At 56.0% G+C, this 19,889-nt stretch overlaps 1 protein-coding gene across 1 annotated transcript in view; it reads right to left on the bottom strand.

Moving 5' to 3' along the window:
* HHIPL1 (HHIP like 1) overlaps nucleotides 1-19,889 on the bottom strand; it is a 53,675-nt gene that overhangs the window by 19,477 nt on the left and 14,309 nt on the right. Inside the window, exon 3 of the mRNA XM_024757978.1 lies at nucleotides 4,819-5,143. Coding sequence (XP_024613746.1) covers nucleotides 4,819-5,143 — 325 coding nt within the window. The remainder of the gene's footprint in view (nucleotides 1-4,818; nucleotides 5,144-19,889) is intronic.

Genomic DNA, 19,889 nt, shown 5'->3' with positions numbered 1-19,889 from the left:
GGAAAGAGCCCTGAGCTCTGCCCCAGGTTCTGCTTTCTGGGAACCCAGGCAGTGGCAACAAATGTGACCAGGCTTCTCCCAGCTTCAGGCTCCAGCGCCCACCACCTGAGACCTGAGAGCTGAGAGCCCCCCAGAGCAGAGGCCTCAGCACCCCAGGCTCTCTAAGGGACTCCCTCGGCTAGAGCCTCTGACCTGAGCATATGTAACTGTTATGAGTCTGGTACCCCCCGCCCACCCCCTGCGTGAGCTCACCAGGCCAAGGCCCGGTCTGACTCAAGCCTGGGCCCCCGAGGCATCAGGGGATGCTCTTCCCACAGCAGGGGAGGCGCAGACAGGCACACGCTCCGCCCTCACAGGCAGGGCCAGGCTGGGTTCCAACAGGAGGCCCTCAGGGGCAGAGGGTGGCAGGCTGCCCTCCTGACTGTGTTCTCAGGCTCCTGGCCAGGGGCCGTACCCTCCCTTTACACGACCGTGGCTTTTAGTCACACCACGGCCTGTCCTCCTGGCCCAACTACTGCTACTGTGGGGCTGAGGGCCACTTGGTGACGTGCTTGTGTTTCTGGTCAGTACTGCCCAGGGCCAGACAGGGAAAGCGTTTCCACATGTTCCGGACGGCCAGGCCCTGGCCTCTGTGCAGTGCCACCTCTCCCACGGTTCCCCTGGAGCCTCTTGTGAGTCCAGCCAGCAGCCATGGGTGGACCAGGGAGGGTCTGTGTGCACACACGCCTCATTTAGTCATTGCGAGGTAGGGTCATTGTGATTTCTACTGTATAGATGAGAACCTGAGGCTTAAAGAAGGCCAGGTGCCAAAAAGTGGCCAAGCCAAGGCTCAGACCCAGGCCTCACAATGCCCAGACCAGGGCTTTTCTCAGATTACTCAGCAGAGTTTCATTCAACAAGTGTTTACTGGGTGCCGATTCTGTGCCAGGAACTCCAGAGACACAGTGGGGAGCAAAACAGACTTCTGAAAGCCAATCTGAAAGCCTCCACTCATCAAAACCCCACCCAGAACTAGAGATGGAGCAGGGAGGGCCTCCAGGGAGCCAGGCTGGAATTTCAGCATCCATGCGTCCAACCCACTGGGTCCGGCCAACCCTTACTCATGACCCATGCACTCTTACTTACACACAATACAAACCTGGTGCCCAGGCCTGAGTAGTCCAGAGCAGGAAGTGACGAGAGGGTGCAGCGGTCGCTGCTCGCACGGAGTTCAGTCGGCAACTAGCCTCACGGTGGTCAGTGAGGGGGAGGCAGCAGAAAACCCATGGAAAACCAACCCAGTACCACATTGCTTAGCTGTCTGGGCCTTTCAGCACAGGGGCAAACAGCCTGCCCACATTATTGCCCCGAGGTTGCCAAGGTGCCATCACTGACACTCACGACCCGTGGTCCTGAGTCCCGAAGGCTTCTTATGTCCACCGTCTACTCTTGAGGTGGACCAAGTCTATTTTTTTTTGGCTGCGCCATGCAGCTTGCGGGATCTGAGTTCCCCGACCAGGGATTGAACCCGGGCCCTCAGCAGTGAAAATGCTGAGTCCTATCACTGGACGGCCAGGGAATTCCCCAGGAAGACTGAGTCTTTGTACACAATATTCTCTTATAGGACGTTCCCTCCTCGCCCACTTCTGCATCTGGCAAACTCCTGTGCATGACTCAAAGCACAACTCAGCAGTCTTCCCTTACACCTCTGTTCTCTCAGGCCCTGATCCCCCAGCCCTTGTGGATGCTCCCACAGCTCTCTGTCCGTATCTCAGACACAACATTCACCAGACTGTAATTCTGTAGCTTGCAGTGTGAGCTCTCCACTTCTGCTGTCACCTCCCCACTGCTCAGCTGGTCTGCTTGACTAGGACTTAATTACCTCTTTGTGTGTCCACCCCATAGGCTGTGAGACCATCCAGGGCAGGGACCCCAGGGCCCAGCACATGGTGGGGCTTCAAGAAGGCAGGCAAAGTGATTAAGAGAGGGGTTTTGGAGTCAGAGCACACTGGAGACTGAGTCTACCATTCCCTGAGTGACCTTGGGCAATTTCCTTAACCTCTCGGTGCCTATGTCTTCATCTATAAAAGGGGAAAAAATTCCAACCTCATAGAATCATTGGGAGGAATAAACTGAAATGATGCATGTGTTTGTTGAAATAATGCTCAGACAATACGGACTATCAAGAGGCAACTCAGTGTCCCCTCCTCCAGGAAGGCTTCCCTGACTTTTTCAGGGTAAGTGTGGCCTTTCTCACTATGGCTCCACAGTCACCCTTGGGAAGCCTTTTGGCCATTCTGGTAAGTGTCTGTGTGTCTGTCTCCTGAATTGAACAAGGGGACTTTTGAGACTGAGCCTGCTACTGGCCAACTGCCTCTGGGCCCAGCACCCAGCATAGGGCCAACTCCTAACAGGTTCCGAGGAAATGTCTGCCCAGTACCTGAGCCTGCAGAGCATGTTTTGCACAGACTTCTATCAGAAACCACGCTTTGATGATTTTAGGTACTTAAAGAGGCCATCTCAGTTACATGGGAAGTTCGTTATGTGGACTGGCTCCCATCAATCTGGGACCTGAGCTGCCATGTGTCACAAGTCGTCTCTTCTTCTCCTGATGACATAGGCATCAGATGGACGAGGACAAAGCCCCAAGAAAGGGTCTGAAGGGGCCAGGAAGGACTACTGGCCTCTGGCTAAGGAGCCATCCTGGGCATCTAGAGGAGTTGTGGGTGCCAGATAGGGGCAGGTTCAGGGGGGACTTGGGTGTAGGCATGGTTTCATGGTCTCTCTCCCCATCTGGAGTCCAAGCAGATGTGGATCCCTGAATGCCGTCATTGACTGAAGCTTGTAAATAAAGTACCTTGGCCACCTCCCCTCGTGGAAATCTGGAGGTGCTGAATCCAGACGCAGCCTTGGCTTGCAGAGAATACCATCCCCCATCTAGCATTCTCCTTCCCTCCCTCCCACAAGGCCCTGGCAGGGAAACTGTGATCCAGCCTCGGGTGTACTCTCCAAGCTTGCTCCAGACATGAGGTCACTCCCAGAGATGCCTGGGGTGAGATGCTAGTGGCCCTTCTACCGCTGCTTGCTCAAGGCCAGGCCGTACTGGGAAGGTTCCCAAGGAGAGAGGGAGCCTCCTGCCAGGGGAGGGGTAGCAGGCCTGACCCTTCCCTTCTCCCTCCTTAGACCTGCACACCTTCGGGTCCTGCTGAGCCTGGCACATAGTAAATGCTCAATTAAAAAAAAGTGGGGTGGATGCACGTACTCTGCTATGTGACCAGGGTGGGAAGACCAGAAGATCTGCCCCAGGAGTCCCCGGGCAGGTGAGCTAGGTGGACACTTGACCAAACCATTCTGGCTCCCCTGAGACGCACAGTGTGGGTGCTCAGCAGACTCTGCCAAAGGACAGCTGCCCACCCCCTTGCATTCTGGAGCTCCCCAGGGTCTGTCTCCTTGTCTGCTCCCAGCCGCCCCCTTATTTCTTACCCAGATGGCTCATTCACATGGCAACGATTGTGGCCCAAGTGCCACCATGGCCACCACTGAGTTGTGTGACCACCAAGCAAGTCGCTGCCACTCTGGGCGTTCCCTGAATCAGCCTGTAGGCCCCACTCAGTCCCTGCTCAGGGCAGGGCAACCAGTGGGGACCAAGGAAGCACTAGAGAAACCCAGGCAGAATCATCCACTGAGCCCTGAGTATGTGTCACTTAGTCTTCATGGCGACCCTGGCGGGGAAGCTAGGGTCGCCCCTGTTGTAAACACGATGCAACTGAAGTGCAGTGATGACCTGCCCAGGGTCGCAAAGCCAGGAAGTGGCAGAGCCAGGATCGAACCCTAGTATGTCTGGATCTAAGCCAGCCCTCTCGCTCCTCCCATCAGCGCCTGCCCCTGCCAGCTGAAGGCCACGACTCTGTGCTGTGTGGGCAGGACCCCTCCGCCCGTGGGTCCTCCCACTGTCCAGCTGCGGGGCCAGGGCCAGCCTTAGGACTTCTCAGCCTCCACCCATTGCCGGCCAGGGCTTCTGCTCAGGCGCTCCGGAGTCAGGAAAACGAACAGCTGAGGCACAGTCTGGTGTGAGCAGAAGCGGGAACTCAGCCCCACAGGGGCAGAGGGGTTTCACCAAAGGGATCTCACTGGGGTAGGCGTGCCCATGCCTACGTCGGGTGGGAGTGCCATCCCAGGAAAAGGGCACAGCACAAACCAGGGTATGGTCTGGAATCACCTGGGACATCTCAGCACCGGGGGTCACCCAGGATCGAGCAAGCACAGTGCACGTCAGGACCCCGGAGTACTGAGGGGCTGTCAGACAGCTCCTCCAGGCTGGGGAAGGGCCCTCACTGGGAGCAGTGTGCCCCCAAACCCGTCGACAAACCCAAGTCCAGCGCTTTGACCATGCCCTCTGCAGGGGTCTGCGGTTCCCATCTTCCCGGGGGGAAGCGCAGGGGAGCCCCAAGCGGGACAAAGGCTTCCCACCCTGGTACTCCGACAAGGGCAGGGCTCTCCAGGGCCGCGGCACTGGGGGTCTTTAGGCGGTGCCAGGGCAGAAGAGCCCCCCCAAACTCTGAGGGAGTGATGACCTCATCAGCAGGGGAAACCGAGGCCCAGATAAAGCCCAAGTCACAAAGCTAATGATGGCAAAGCCCAGAGCCATCCCAGGATGCCCGAATCTCTGCCCCTTGCCTAGTTACTCCTGCCGGGGTGGGGTGTGTGTGTGTGTGTGTGTGTGTGTGCTCGGGTTACAAAGCCCGCCGCCCACCCTTGATCTTGCCCCGGTGGGGTTGCCAGAGCCGACCTCCCATCTAGGAACTAGGCCCCTGGCGCGCGCCCCGCGCGCCCGCTCACCTGGCACAGCAGGTCAAGCGCGTAGCCGGCGCACTCGGCCCAAATCGCGGCGTCCACGCGCGCCGCCAGGGCCCCGAAGCGCCGGGCCAGCGCCGCGTCGTGCTCCGGAGCGCAGCAGCCGAAGGCCGAGTACTGCGCGCAGAAGCGCAGCGGCTGCGGGGGCCGGAAGGGCGGCCTGAAGTCCAGGCACTGCGGGTTTTCCGCGCCCTGAGCGCCCGCCCCGCCCCCCGCCAGCACCCTCCTGGGGTGCCCGCCCCGCGGGGCCTGGGGTTTGGAGACCTCCCCTGCTAGGAGGTCACCTCTGGTCGGGGACTTCCCGGCGGGACTGAAGGAAGAGGGGCGCGGTGCAAAACTCGGAACTCGGCGCAACCTCTGTTCCCTCCGTTGGGGCAGCCCCTTCCTCCTGGACCTGGAGTCTTTCCAGTTACAATGGCAGTGACTCGGCCTCCTGGGGCCTGGGTGTGGACTGTGTTCCCCGTTGCCGTCTGGGACGCAGCTGGCCCCCACCCCCGGCGCTTTTTAGCGCAGGACGTGCAGGAGCCCCCAGCCAGAGGTTTGGACCCCTGGATTCCCGGTCCTACCTCTGACTGGGCCAGGGGAGGAACACGATGGAGCCAGTGGTTGGGAGTGCTCACAGAATCACTTAAAAATGGGACTGCAGCCGTGTAAAGGGCCGGTGGTGTTGCCCTGACACTCACAAGAAGTGAAACCTAGGCCCAGGGTGGGGAGGGAGGATGGGGCAGACTCTAGAATCCAACCTTGGCCCCCACCCCAGGCTTCTTCCCTTTCTGCCCTCCTGGGTCAGCAGCATCCCTGATTTTTTTTTAATCTCATGGCACCAAACCGCCCCCCACCCCTGGGCACTTTCCCAAGTGGACCGCAGCACTTGCTCCTCCCAGGAATGCCTTTCTCTATCTTCTCTGTCTGGCAAACTCCTACTTAGCCTTCACGGCTCCAACTCACAAACCCAGCCTGGGCAGGTCTCTTTGGGTTGCCCTGGGGAAGGGGATCTGTGTCTTTGTGCCACCCCTCATGGCAGGACTGGGGGTGGATTCGATTCTGCAGGACTGTGAGCTCCCTGAGGTCTGTGGCTTAGGCCCAAACAGGTGCCGTGTATGAGCCAGAGAGTACACAGAAGATCAAACATCTCTAAGTATTTAAAACAAGGGGAATTTAATGCAGAGAATTGATGACCAAGAAGCCATACAGGGGACAGTGAGGCAACCTTGAGACTAGCAACAGCAGGAAGATTCCACAAGTCCCTGACTGACGGAACAGCAGGAAATGTTACTAAAGCCAAGGGGCGAGAGTCACCTGGTCAAAGCCAGACACCCAGTGGGTCTGTCTGGTGGAACCAGAGGAGGCAAGCCCTTCAGAGATTCTGCCTGAGACAGAGGGAGAGAAATTCCCTGGCTTCTCCCTTCCTCTGGCCTTCCAGCTCCTTTCACTGGCCAACCTAGCAGGTGGAGGCTGGAGCTGAAGCCTGGGAAATGCAGCCCTCAGGGGCCCTCCTGCACACGATCTGGGCAAGGGCAGAGCCAAGACAGGAGCTGAAAAGGGCTTCTGCAATGACCCCTTCCTCCCAGCCTGGAGTCAGACAGGGTGATGATACCTGTCTCAGTCTGCTACAACAAAATACCACAGACTGGGTGGCTTGCAAGCAACAGAAATTTATTTCTCACAGTTCTAGAGGCTGGAAGTTTAAGATCAGGGTGCCAGCACAGTTGGGTTCTGGTGATGGTTCCCTTCTGCACTGCAGATGGCTTTCTTATCGTATCCTCATATGGCAGAAAGAGTGATAGGAAGCAAGCTCGTGTCTTTTTACAAGGGCACTAATCCCACTCATGGGGGCTCCACCCTTGTGACCTAATCACCTCCCAAAGGCCCCACTTCCTAATACCATTGTCTTGGGGGTTAGAATTTCAACATATGAATTTTGGAGGGACACAAACATTCAGACCATAGTAATAACATCAACACAGGGCCCTGGAAAGGGTGTATGGGGATGGGAGAGAAGGGGGGGACACGGAGCCTGGGCTATAGCCATGAACTTTGGGGACAGCCTCATCAATGCCCAATGTCATTCCCACAGGAGATGGCCAGGCAGACACCCTCCCCACCAACCTACACACCTGACACGGCCAGTTACCGAGGCACAGTCTGAGACCAGAGCATGGTGTCATGATGAGCCCCCATCCCCATCCGGGTGGAAAACCTAGAGATTTGTTCATTAGTTCATTTAATAATTAAGCAGCTATGGGGCACTAGGCTCGAGGCCCCTGTGCCTACCTGGCTGTTTTCTGGTGTGCTGGGCTGTCTGACCTCAGAGAAGGCCTGCTGCCTGAGGTCACGGGGAGGGAAGCTGGAGGGCCCGGACTCTGACTGGTGACTCCACCACGGACTCACATTTGCCAGGGTCCCCAACATGCCTGTTGTGACAGGTCTTGGCAGCATGTGGGCACAGAGTCTTTGTGTTGAGACCCACTAGACAGACGAGGAAACACAGGCTGCGTCACACAGCAAGCTGGTGCCTGAGAGTCTCTGTTTCCTCTCTGGCGTGTAGGAGCTTGGAAGCTGTTACTCCTGTCTTGCCACTAAGAAAGAGGCTGAACAAACTGAAAACTGGTGACTTTTCCCAGACCTATTCGAGAGCTGAGGTCCGAGGGTCAACCGCCACCCCCAAATCTGGAGAGACAAATAAGTCCAGAGTCCCAGCGGTGATCTCGTCACCTGGAGCAGAAGTTTCTGGAACCAGAGCCTGTCGGCAGGCTTCAAAGGTCATGTTGACGAATTGCTGGGCGCTCAGTGCAGAAGAACGTGAGGCTGAGGAACTCCCGGGGTGGGGGTGGGATTTCACAGTCTAAAGGAGGGGCCATGGTTTGGGGATTTTACCTCTAGGAAGCCCTCAAGCCCCCCTCACAGCTCTTGCAGGGGGAGGGGAAAGTGGCCCTCAGTGAAATACTCCCACAGTGGTCTCCATAACAAAGGCCTACTCTCCAGGATTAAAGGCTTTCTCAGAGGCTGTCCGCCACCCCACCAAGGCAGTCCCCCAACTCCAGCCCCGTCTAACCTGCCTTCTTACCTAAGCGGGGCACAAGCTAAGAAGCACCAGTGAATGTCATAGCCCCTGAGGCCTGGGCTCCTGCCAGAGCGGGGGGCCATGGACTAGATGGCCCGGACGATTTCACCAAATGCCATCTGGAGCCAGGGACATTTGTCGGGGGGAGGGGGACACTACCTAAGCAGCAGGAACAAAGCTGCTTCTTTGAGCCGATGTGCCCTCAAGCCCCATGTGATGGAAACAGTGGCGGAAGCCAGGCCTGCGGCTAAGGAAGCCTCCGGATTTTCTTCCCCAAACACTGGCTTCGTGTGTGCTGTCAGCAGATGCTTCAGGGCCCAAAGGCTGCCTTCTTACCCAGCCAGGCCCCTCCTGGCACAAGAGGACACCCAATCCTGCTGTCGACTCCCCTTGTGACCCTAGGTAGGACCCTGCCTCAAACTCAGCCCCAATTTCCCTACCTCTTGAGTGGGGGTAGGGTGGAGGTGAGACCAGGCCACTGCTGGCCACTCTGGGTCCCAGCCTATTGGTCCTGAGGATTGCCTGAGGGTCCAGGCGCATTGCCCACATTTCCGGGAGCCCAGAGGGCACTGCCAGATGCCAGAACCAGGACATACAGGCCAGAGGAACACCCAAAGCCTATGCTGGCCAGACTGGGTCAGTGTGGGCAGCCAGCCATGCATCAGCTCCTGCCGACCAGACGCCCGCTAATTACGTAGCCATCAGTTCCTTCCCCAGAGTGATGGGAAAGGCCATGGGCCAACCTGTCTGCCCAGCGGGGCCACTTGCCCTCCCTGTCTCGATGGGGCAGCCCAGGTATTGGCTAATCCTTTCTCCCCAGGGCCCAGGCCACCCAGCCGCAGCAGGAGAATATGCTAGGCGTCATCTCATGAGCACTGTGGGGGGAGGGAGAGGTGAGCTGTTCATTGCTCAGCCACCCGGGCAAGCTGGACTACCTGTGTGATGTGGATCACAGCCGGGCGAAGGGCCTAGGGCCAGAAGAGGCTTTGTAAACATTTCACACCTACAGGAAATTATACAGCACAGAAGAAAGAACACCCAAGGACACACCACCAGACTTTACCCATGTTAATATTTTACCACAACTGCTGTAGACATCTTAAGTCTTTTCTCAAAACACGAGGAACACTGAGCCACAGTGTGAGAGGCGACGTGGGTTAGTAATCCAGAGCGTGGCCTCTGCCACTTACTGACTGTGTGACTGTGGACAGGCCGCTTGACCGCTCTGTGTCTCAGTTTACTCATCTGTTAAATGGGCCGGTAGGTGAGCCTGTTACAAGAGTACCTGGCACGTAGTATGTACTCAATACAGACCTAGTCGGCTCTCGCCCCCTGTGCCTCACATCAGCCTCATGGCCTTTTCCTCTGCTCCTGAGGGAGGGTTCTCCTGAGGCTGGGTACGTACAGGCACCACAGAGAATATAGAACATCATCTAACATCTTCTTAAACTTGCCACAACTGAGCTCGTGCTGCGTACTTTTCCTCCTGTGACTTGCGTCTTTCCCCTCACCTCGGTGTTGGTGATACGCCCGCAACGATCAGGGTGCTCGCTCATCGAGCTGCCAGCTAGGACCACATCGGACCGTCAGGGCTCCCTTCTGCCTATGTCGCTAGTCACCAAAAGGCAGCTCAGGCCGTGCCCGAAGACCTGCTCACCTGCCAGTCTGCTGGTCTCTTTTCAAAACATCTATTTTTAATTTTAAACTTGGAAGAAGAAGAAAAAACCAGAAGACAGAAATAGCGTTTATTGAAGACCTGCAGGGGTGGGTGCTGGGGCTTTGTCCGTGCCACCTCGTGCAGGCCTCACACAGCACGGCTGCACACGTGAGCTGCGTGCCGCCAGGTCTCAGGTGCCAGCGGGGGCCACACGGACCCACATGCCGCCTCCACCCCACCCCTGTGCCTGCAGGATCCCTGGGTCTCCCCAGATGCTCCGAGTCTCTGGGGGTGCAGCATGAACTCAGGGGCAAGCTTGTTGATGTCTCGCAGCCCTCGAAGGCCTCCCTCCCCTCTTGCCTGCACCAGCCCATGTTGCCACTGAGGTCCCTGTCACATGCAGTTGGAGACACTAAGGCACGGGGTGCTGATGACAAGGAATCACGATGGGGTCAGGAAATGACGGGGCCGGGATCTGAACCCAGGGTTCAGTGTCAGGATGCTTCCCGGAGGCCCTGAGGGTGAAGGCAGCAGACTGTCACCTCAGCCTGTTTCCTCCCGCTGACTGGCTGCCAGCTATGTGGCCTCATCGCTCAGCCCCGTCTCGTTATCCTGCTGATAAATCAGGCGGAGAGGCCGCTTGCTTAGCACCCCGTGGCTTTGGTGAAGCCTCCAGTTTAATGAACTAGCCCCAGCCACACTCCAGCCCTCTCCTAGGAAAGGGTGCTCTAGGCTGATTCTCAGGGCCCTGGCCCTCTTGGGCAGCACCTCCAGCCTGTGGCCTGGGTGCAGAGAGGCCGGCGGCTGGGGCGGGATATTAACTCCAGGCTGAACTCGGAGCCCCGATGGCCCCAGGAGCCGGTGCCAGAAAGGGAGTGTGGAGAGGGTGGCCGTGCCGACAGGATTGGGCTCAGCCCTTGGATAGCGGGCTCCCTGCGTCAAGGAATAAATAACCCTTTCTTTAATCGGAGGGGCCCGAGGACCAACCTGAAGGCCGAGGGGTGGGAGGCCGAGAGAAAAGTCGCCTGGATACCATACAGTCCTGGGCTCAAATCTGCATTCTGTTTCTAAGTTGACCTTGGAGAAATCCCTCCCTGAGCCTCAGTTTTCTCATTTGCACAGGAAGATGGCCCAGCTGTTCTGGGGGTTTCAGATTTTAAATGTTCTCTTCTGACATTTCCCATGCTCTGTTCTGTAGAGTATGGGTCCCGGGTGCTCTTATCAGGGGCTGGGCTGTGTGGGGTGCCACGGTCAGGTGAGTTTGGGAAACACCACATTCCAAGACTCTCCTAGAGATTCAGTGTGCACCTCTGCATGCTAAAGGCTCTGAGAAGTCCTGCAGCCAAAGCCTGGTTTATTTATTTGTTCGAAGAAGACCTGATAGGGACTTCCCCAGTAGTCCAGTGGTTAAGACTCTGCGCTTCCGCTGCAGGGGGTGTAGGTTCTATCCCTGGGTGGGGAACTAAGATCCCACATGCCGTGCAACTCAGCCCACACAAAAAAAGAAAAAAAAAAAAAAGTAAGGCTTTTTTTTTGGCCACACTCTGCGGCATGTGGGATCTTAGTTCCCCGGGCAGGGATCGAACCCATGCCCCCTCTATTGGGAATGCCGGTCTTAACCACTGGACTGCCAGGGAGGCTAAAACCAGGACCCAGAAGTAAGGCTTCTTATTTTTCCCAGCACACATGTCTCCTAGTCTGTTGCCTTGATACGTCTCTAAGTCAGAACCCTCACATCTGCACTTCCTCATCTGTAAAAACGAATCGCATTCTCGCCCTAGGAGGAGTGGAGAAGACTTAGATGGGAAATGCAATGGAAGGACCCCCAGAGGGGGGGCTGGTAGATGATGGCCCTGTCCCCCAGCATCTCTAGAGCACGGGCACCTCCTCTCCCAGCCCTAGATAGAGGTTAACCCTCACTCCTGCTCAGAAGCCCTGGGGAAGGTGTTCCCACATGCTGAGCACACTTCCCCTAGGGGTCTGGGGCTGGGAGATTTTTCTGGAGCAGACTGTGAGAGCTTCTGCCTTCTGGGAAGCCTCCTTTCCTCATCCCAAGTTTCCATGAGGAATAAATGCCCGCTTTGCTCCTGTCCTGCCAGGCTCCCAGCAGTGGGATCTGCAGCCTTGCTCTAGGACAGACCTTAACTCCTCTGGCCCACTGTGGGCTGTTCAATCGTGTCCTGGAAGTGCAAGGAAGGAAGGAACGGCAATCAAAAGACATCAGAGCCCTTGTTTCAAAATCAAAGGTCTGGGGAAAATCCCAGCATGCGGATGTCAGCTGGAAACCGGGCTGTCATTTTATAGACAGGAAGGCTGAGGCTGCCTGATCTCCTCTGCCTTCCCTCTGCTTCCTGGAAGGACAGTGGCCCCTGGAAAGAGTCCGTGAAGACAGCCTCCCTCACCTGATGACCCTGGACTTGCTAAGTGGGATAAGTTAAAGCTGTCTTAGAACTGTTGCCAGGTGTCTCTTCTAAATCTGCCCCTCCTCTGCCCAGAACCCATCCACAGTGCCTGTATGGCACCCCCAGAACAGTCTGTACCCTAATGCTGGCCTCAGGGAGCCCCTGGCTGGGGCTGACTCATCCCTCCCAATCCTGCAGGTCTCAAGCCATAGGAGCCCACACTCCATTGGTTGTGACATGGCTCTGGGGTCCCCCGGCTTGAGATGTGTTGCAAATAATTCTGTGTAGTTACTTTGGGGGGTCTGCCTGACAGCATAGACTCTCCCTTAGGTGTCCCCACAATGCCTGGCAGCTGATGCTCCCCTGAGGCTTCAGCTGAAGCAACAGAGGGCTTGATAGGTGCAGGTGTGCTGGGCTTGGGTCACCCCCCTCCCCCTCCAGGGTCATGGGCTGCAGCATCTTATAGGGCTTCCCTGGAGTGGCTGCCTTCCCCAGTGTGCTCCTAGCCCCTCATGTGTGGCCCTCCTGCCCCTAAAAGGCTCCTCATCCATCCGGTCAGGCCCACCCATCAGTTGGCTGGACACGGCCAGACTTGCCCAGGTGGGTCCAAGTCCCAGCCATGGATAGAGCTGAGACCCCAGATGGAAACCTCTCTCCATCCCTCTCCCCCTCATCAGTAGGTACATTCAAATATGTGTATATGTATATATATTCATATATATATATATACATATTCATAGTGTGGATTTGGAATAATGTAAATCCCGTGGCTCCATCCTGTCCACTCACTGGCAGCAGCCTGGGTGGGGCAGACCCATCTCCTCCATCACCACCTCTGGCTCCTCTCACCCCACAGTGTGCGTCAACTATCATCTTACTTGATACTCACAGCAACCTTCTAGGGCAAGCATTACTATTAACCCATTTTACAGATGAGGAAACTGAGGCTCTGGGATGTAGATACTGAAGACCGATCAGAGGCGCCGTATCAGAACATGACAATGCAAGGGCATTTCTGTAGACACTGGACAGGAGGAAGAGGGGCAAGAGGATGCAGCAAGAGGAATTTATGGGTACTGTGAGTGGATGGGGGAGCTGGGCAGCAGGGCCTTCTCCCTGTTGTTATAAAGAGCTGCCTGCTGTGTGTGTGGTGGGCGAGTCCTATATTGGCTGGGAGCTTGTACACAATGGCCTCAGAATCCCACCTGTTGTTGGGATTCCAGAAACTGGACTCTGAGTTTGTTGGAGGCTAAAACCAGGACCCATGGCTCCAGGGGATGCTCAGCCAGTACTAAACATCCTACTGATACCCAAAAGGTCATCCCAGGAGAGGGAGTTTAAACCAGGGAGATATGTTTCTGTCCATAGATAGACTGGGAGCTGACCCGTTAAGGAGTAAGCTTCCCATTGCTGGAGGCGTGCAAGTCAGTGCTGCTATAACAGGGGGAAAATCTGATCACTTCCAAGTTCCTTTCTGTCGCTGAATCTGTGAGTCTATGAATGTTTAGATCTTTCATGTACTTTATATATATATATATATATATTTATTTATTTATTTATTTGTTTGTTTATTTATTGGCTGGGTTGGGTTTTCGTTGCTGTGCGCAGGCTTTCTCCAGTTGCGCTGAGCGGGGGCTACTCTTCGTGGCGGTGTGAGGGCTTCCTATTGTGGTGACTTCTCTTGTTGCAGAGCACGGGATCTAGGCGTGCAGGCTTCAGTAGTTGTGGCACGTGGGCTTCAGTAGTTGTGGCACGTGGGCTTCAGTAGTTGTGGCTCACGGGCTCTAGAGCACAGGCTCAGTAGTTGTGGTGCATGGGCTTAGCTGCTCCGCGGCATGTGGAATCTTCCCGGACCAGGGCTCGAACCCATGTCCCCTGCATTGGCAGGTAGATTCTTAACCACTGCGCCACTAGGGAAGCCTCTTTTCATGTACTTTTAAGTATAGGCAATATTTCTATAGAGTTCAAAAACCAGAAAGCACAAAACTAAACCGGTGAAAAGGGCTCCTTCCCACCTACGCCCAGGCCTCAGGTCCCCTTCTGGAAGCCATGGGTGATACCGGGTTCTGTGCCATCCTCTGGAGTCTGTGTGTGCCAGCACACTCGCTCTTAATTTTTCAAATAAATACATGTTCATGTTATTTTTATTTGTACTCTGTCTCTTGCTTGTTTCTCTGACAATGGTTCTCTGGCGGCAGCCTGACGATTCAGGACAGTCCCCTCCAGGTGTCCACATGTATAAAGTGGGGGTAACCCCTACCTCATGGGGCTGTTTGGAGGTGACCTTTCCCTGGTGACACCCAGCAAAGCACCTGGCAGGCGTTCAGCTTCCTGAGAACGGTCCTATGTCAGGGGGTGTCCAGGAGTGAGCCAGCCCCGGCCTGCGTGGCTGCAGGAACTCCTCAGGCCACCAGGGGGCCCCATATAGCGGCCCGTTCCTGCTGGTGGCCACAGCATGTCCCGAGGTGACCAACACAACACCTGAGGCTGCTTGGCGGGAGAGAGGCACCTGGGCTGGGATTCAGCATCTTGAATTTCCAGGAGCACTGCCTCTCCCTCCATCCTGTCACTGTCCTCCTTGTCCAGGAATGCAAGGGCAAGAAGCTGAGGTCACCTGTGACCCCACTTACCTCTCCTGAAAAGAGCAACAGTTTTTAAGCCATCTTTTTGGGTTTTTTCATTCAAAGACAGAGAGGAAGAGGTTGTCCCATGCACAGCCACTGCCCACCTGCCCCGTCCCGTCCTAACCCCTTAGCACCTGGGCCCTCGGCTGTTCCTGGGTGCTGGGACCCCAGCCTGCCTTAGCAACACTCCCTGGGGACCTTGGTCCCTGTGGGACCTCATCACCTTCATGCTGTCCATTTGCTGAAGGAACCTTGCAAATCCACCCTCTCCTCCTCTTTGCTCACGCTGGTGCCTCCCCTCTGGGTGCCCCAGGTTTTCTCAACCCTGTGTCTGTGAGCTAGCCTTCTGGGCAGCCTGCAGGCCAGGCACCCATCCTGCTGGGAGCCTGCAGGGCCAGCTTTGGGCTGACACAGGCCCTGGCACTGGGTTCCCCATTCGGAGGCCGCAGACTTGGTCTCTAAGCCCAGAGCTGGGGCAGCTGGGCGGGCTGTGTCCCAGAGGCTGGAAATGGGTCTTCAGCAGTTTCTACCCCTGTCTCTTGGTCCCAGATGCAGGACAGACCAGAACAAGATGGAACTGGAATCCTGGCTGGAGCAGGGAAGCAGGGAACCTGTTAGGCAGGCTCCACCGGGGCCTCTCAGCTCCATGGGAACCAGGGGGCCTGAGGGGCTCAAACACACGGGCCTGGACCCCCAGGGACAGCAAGCCCTCTGGCTTCACCAGCCCAGAGCCAATTCCCCCTGGGGCTACAGGGCTGTCCCAGCCACACATGGAGACCACCACGCCACAGGGTCTATCACCATCAAGTCCCGTCCCGGTGACCCCACCTCTTCTCCAGCATCAGGGCAGACAGACCCTTCTTTAGCTGACCCCACCTGGAGGGATAATGGTGCAAACGTTTATCGGACACCAGCACAGGCCAAGCACACTGCCAGCCCGCGGTCCTCACAATGACCTTGAGCTTTGCCCTGTTGTGCAGATGGGGAAACAGCGCAGCAGCTGAAGTCACTTGTCCAGGGTCACACAGGGAACAAGCAGAAGTGCCAGGATTGGAGCCCAGGGACCATGTGCTTACCCAGCAGGATGTACTGCCTTTCGGAGCAGGGATACTTAGCTTGCCTGGGGGGTAGGTCTGGGGGGGACTCTGCTTCATGGAAACAGTGGGTGCCTCTGGTTGAATTTTCAGTGTTCCCATCCATGAATCTCTGCTGTATCCATCACCAAATGCTTCCAGGAGCAGATGGGCACTGAGTGGCTGCCTGAGTCCAGGATCTGCCAGAGGGTGGGAGAGACCCCATGTTGTTGACCCAGCCTGCAGACTCAGGCCGCATGATGGGGCCTCACATCTTCAGTGTAGGCCTGGGGCCAGATGGGACAGGACTCTGTCGAACCCTGGACACCAACCAGGCACCTGGTCCCAATGACGCAGCCACACAGACCTGCCTGCCGAGGGCACTGCCCTCAATAATAATAATTACAACTAGTATGAGTCTTCTATTGTGATGATGGTAATAACCTTGGAAGCAGTTTTGGCGTGGTGGCCAGGACACCAGACTCTGTGTCAGGCAAACTGGCACACCTTGGCTGCAAGACTTTCTGCCAGTGACGTGACCTCTCTGACCTCAGTTTCCGCCTCTGCAAAGCAGGATGAGGTTGTGGAGAGGTGTCAGTTCCCACGGGCTGCCCGGGGGTCGGGCTGCCCAGGGCAGGGTTCCGGCCAGCCTGGTGGGGACCGTGTTGCAGCCACAGGAAAGGAGGCCCCGAGATGCTGCCACGTGGTGGAGCCTGAACCCACCAGCAGCTCAGGGAACCTACAATTCCAAGTTCCGTGGGCTGCAGCACCTGTCCGTCATCAGCAGACCCCCTTGGCTGGTGGCTTCTGCACTTCATCCTCAAGGCAGTTTTCACTAGGTCAGGGACTAGTTTTTTCTCCAGACTCCTCTCTGTTAAGCAGATTTGAAATGGATGGGCTGCCCATTTTATTTATTTATTTTTATTTTAATTTTTTCGGCTGTGCCGCGAGGCAGGTGGGATCTTACTTCCCCGACCAGGCACTGAACCTGTGCCCCCTGCAGTGGAAGCGTGGAGTCTTAACCACTGGACAGCCAGGGAAGTCCCTGGGCTGCCCATTTTAGAGATACGGTGACTGAGGCACACGGGAGGCCGAGGGCTTGCTTCGGATCTTAGAGACGGACCCAAGGCCAGTAGTTCAAGCAGGGATTCCGAATTTGGCCTCCTCTGTGTAGTGAACTAGGCTCCTGGGGGAAAGAAAAAGGGACACAGATCACAGTTGCATGAACACGGGAGCGAGAAGGGAGTTGGGTAGCTTACAGAGGCCACCAGTGCCGTGAAAAAACTCACGCTTACAGGCCAGCTGCTCCAGCTGCCACCAGCCTTCTCTCTTCGGATCCCAGGATAGGGACATGGGGGAGGAGAAGCCAGGTCCCACTTCTGCCACTACCAGGGTCAGAGAAGGGGCAGGGTGTCCCCAGGTCGGGAGCTGGGGCTATAAATGCCTCATCCTGTATAAGTGGATAAGGAGACCAGACTTGTCCTTTACTGAGCCCTTTTGCCCAGACACCGTGTCACCGGCTTTGCACGTCTCCGGTTGCCACAACAGCCCCCCTTGGGGTAGGCACTGTTGCTACCCTATCCACAGGTGAGGTGAAATCCAAGAGGTGAAGCGACTGTTTAGGCCACACAGCTGGTGGAGGGCAGGGCTGCCCTGGAACCCGGGTCGGGGAGCCCCCAGGACCCTTGCATTGTCTCATCTCACGCTCCAGGGAGCCCCCCTGCCAAGAAGAAAGAGGAACAGCTGGGTGTTGAGAACAGAGCAAGGTGGAGAGTTAGGTCTGGGCTCGAATTCCGGCTCAGCTCCGCTAAGCCCTTGTCCTTCCGAGATCCCATCCCCTCGCCTCGCGTGCAGGCATGGGTAACTCCCCCGCCTTGCCAGGCTGCCTCGTAGACTTGAAGGCAGTGCAGGGGTGCCCAGCTCACGGAGCGGATGCTCATTAACAGTAAGTTTCCATCTTCCTTTCCCTTGATAATAAAGCACTTAGTAGGTGCTTAATAAAAGTTAGTTTCCAACTTCCTTTCCGTCGGTAATAAAGCAAAGTGTTCCCTCTCCCAGACAAAATATTTACATTTTAGTAGAAACCCTTGTCTTAAGAAGGAATGTCTTTATGACCGCCTGGAGAGGTGGGATAGGGAGGGTGAGGGGGAGGAAGATGCAAGAGGGAAGAGATATGGGAACATATGTATATGTATAACTGATTCACTTTGTTATAAAGCAGAAGCTAACACAACATTGTAAAGCAATTATACCCCAATAAAGATGTTAAAAAAATTTAAAAAATTAAAAAAATTAAAAAAAAAAGAAGGAACGTGAGGGATGGTGGAATTCGAGGCGGCGGCATGCTGTGTCAGGCCAGGAGGCCTCTAGGAAAGGCTTTTCGTGAGCGGCCCCAGGGAGGCTGGTGCTGCCAGGGTCCTGCCCTCCTCCCCTGCCAAGCGGGGTTATCATCATCTCAAAAGCACCACTTCTAAAAATCACCCAAATTCTCCTGAGCTGAGCTCATTCCACAATCTTGAGATAATAGAGAAGGATTTCCCTGGGCTCATACATACCTTTGGGAATCGTGGTTCTCAGAGCCAGCCTCGAAGGGAAACAGGCATTCAAAGAAATACAGAATAAGGCTGCTCCAACACCATTCATCCCTATTAAATCACACACACACACACACACACACACACACACACACACACACACACACACAGCCGTACATCATTAAAATGATAAAAGCCAGTGCTGGCAGCTCTGTAGGAAACAGCACACCCAGGAAGGCTAGAATGTTCTTCCCCAACTCTGCTGCCTACAGAAATGGGGAGCCCCCTTTCAGGCCCAGCACATGCAACTCCTCTACCATGAAGCCTTCCTAGCTTCTCACTGGAATCACTGCTCCTCCCGGCAGCTCCCATAGCACATTAGTCTCATTTAAGGCATGACTCTCTGTCCCCTTCTCTAGCCCCAGCCAGACCGTGAACTTGATGACAGGGACCGTGGCACCTGGCTCATTCAGCCGATGGACACAGAGAGCCTGCCCCACGCTGAGCATTTTGTCCACATGATCTGTGATCCTCACCAAGCCTTGACCCGGTGAGCGTCCTCATTGGACAAACGAGGAAACTGAGGCTCAGAGAGGTTCAACCATTTGCCTAAGCCCAGCTGGCCCCGAGCCTGGGCTCTTTCAACAGTACAGAGCTTCCGCTTCAGGTGCCGGGTCCTGCCTGGGCTTTGGGAACCCCGGGAACCCCAGGGTGTAAGTGGGGGGCTGGGCAGACAGGGCCAGCACTGTGCTTGGAAGCCACGACCAGAGAAGCCAGGGGCCTGTGGGAACCTGATGGGTTGGGAGTGGGGTGTGGAGACGGACTTTACAAACCTGTGTCCTGGCGTGGGAGTCAGCCAGGTGAGGAGGAGGGACAGGACATCAAAGGGACAAAGGGAACACTGTGGCCCAAGGCATGGAGGTGTGACAGATGAGAGTGTGTTTAGGGGACAAGCTCTTTATGTTGTCCTTTTGGTGGAATGGAAAATGTAAGCTGGAGAGCAGAGCAGTTAGGAGGGAAATCATAACTCCCTGGACAGAGTGACGTAGGGACAAAGTTTACCTTGTACATCAGTGCAATCTGATATGAGGGTCTCTAAAGATGGGCCATAGGTCTCTGCCTTCAGCTCTGTTCACTTCCATCCAGCATCTGCACGGAGCCACGAGAGGCTTATCAGATGTGCAAATGACAACGCCCCATGAGAACACAGCACTTCCAGGAACCTCAGCAGGTGAAACAAGGGACTGAAACCAACAGAATGGAATTGAACAAGGAGAGCCAGAATAACCTGCCTTGAGGCACAAAAGGTTGTATGCACAGACTGACATGGTATTGGTGAGGCTATTTCCCCCCCAAATTGTCTGAAAAATGGGCATCTCCTGTGGCTGAGATGGGGAGACCTGTTTCCTGGGCCTGCCCACAGAAGGTTCTTTATAAACTTCCTGTGGTCTGTGGGCCCCGGAAGGATGTCCTGTACCATCAGGTGTCCTGGCCCTGGGAGGGTCCTTCAGAGGAGGCGGCCAACGGCCTGGCTCCGGGAAAGGCATCCCCAGCGATGCCTGTAAAGCTCCCCTACCCCCTCACAACAGCTGGGGTTGGCCTAACCCACATAAGCCCTCAGTCCCACCCAGGAACAGCCATCCCTGCTGCCCTGAGACCAAAGAGGGCCACTGCCGGATGAATGGAAGCTCTGGGGCAAGGC

Source organism: Neophocaena asiaeorientalis, unplaced genomic scaffold (genome assembly GCF_003031525.2).
Source record: "Neophocaena asiaeorientalis asiaeorientalis breed wild unplaced genomic scaffold, Neophocaena_asiaeorientalis_V1.1 scaffold476, whole genome shotgun sequence".
In the NCBI taxonomy this organism is placed as follows: domain Eukaryota; kingdom Metazoa; phylum Chordata; class Mammalia; order Artiodactyla; family Phocoenidae; genus Neophocaena; species Neophocaena asiaeorientalis.
Note: the sequence above shows the minus strand (reverse complement) of the source record. Positions and strands in the feature narration are given on the sequence as shown.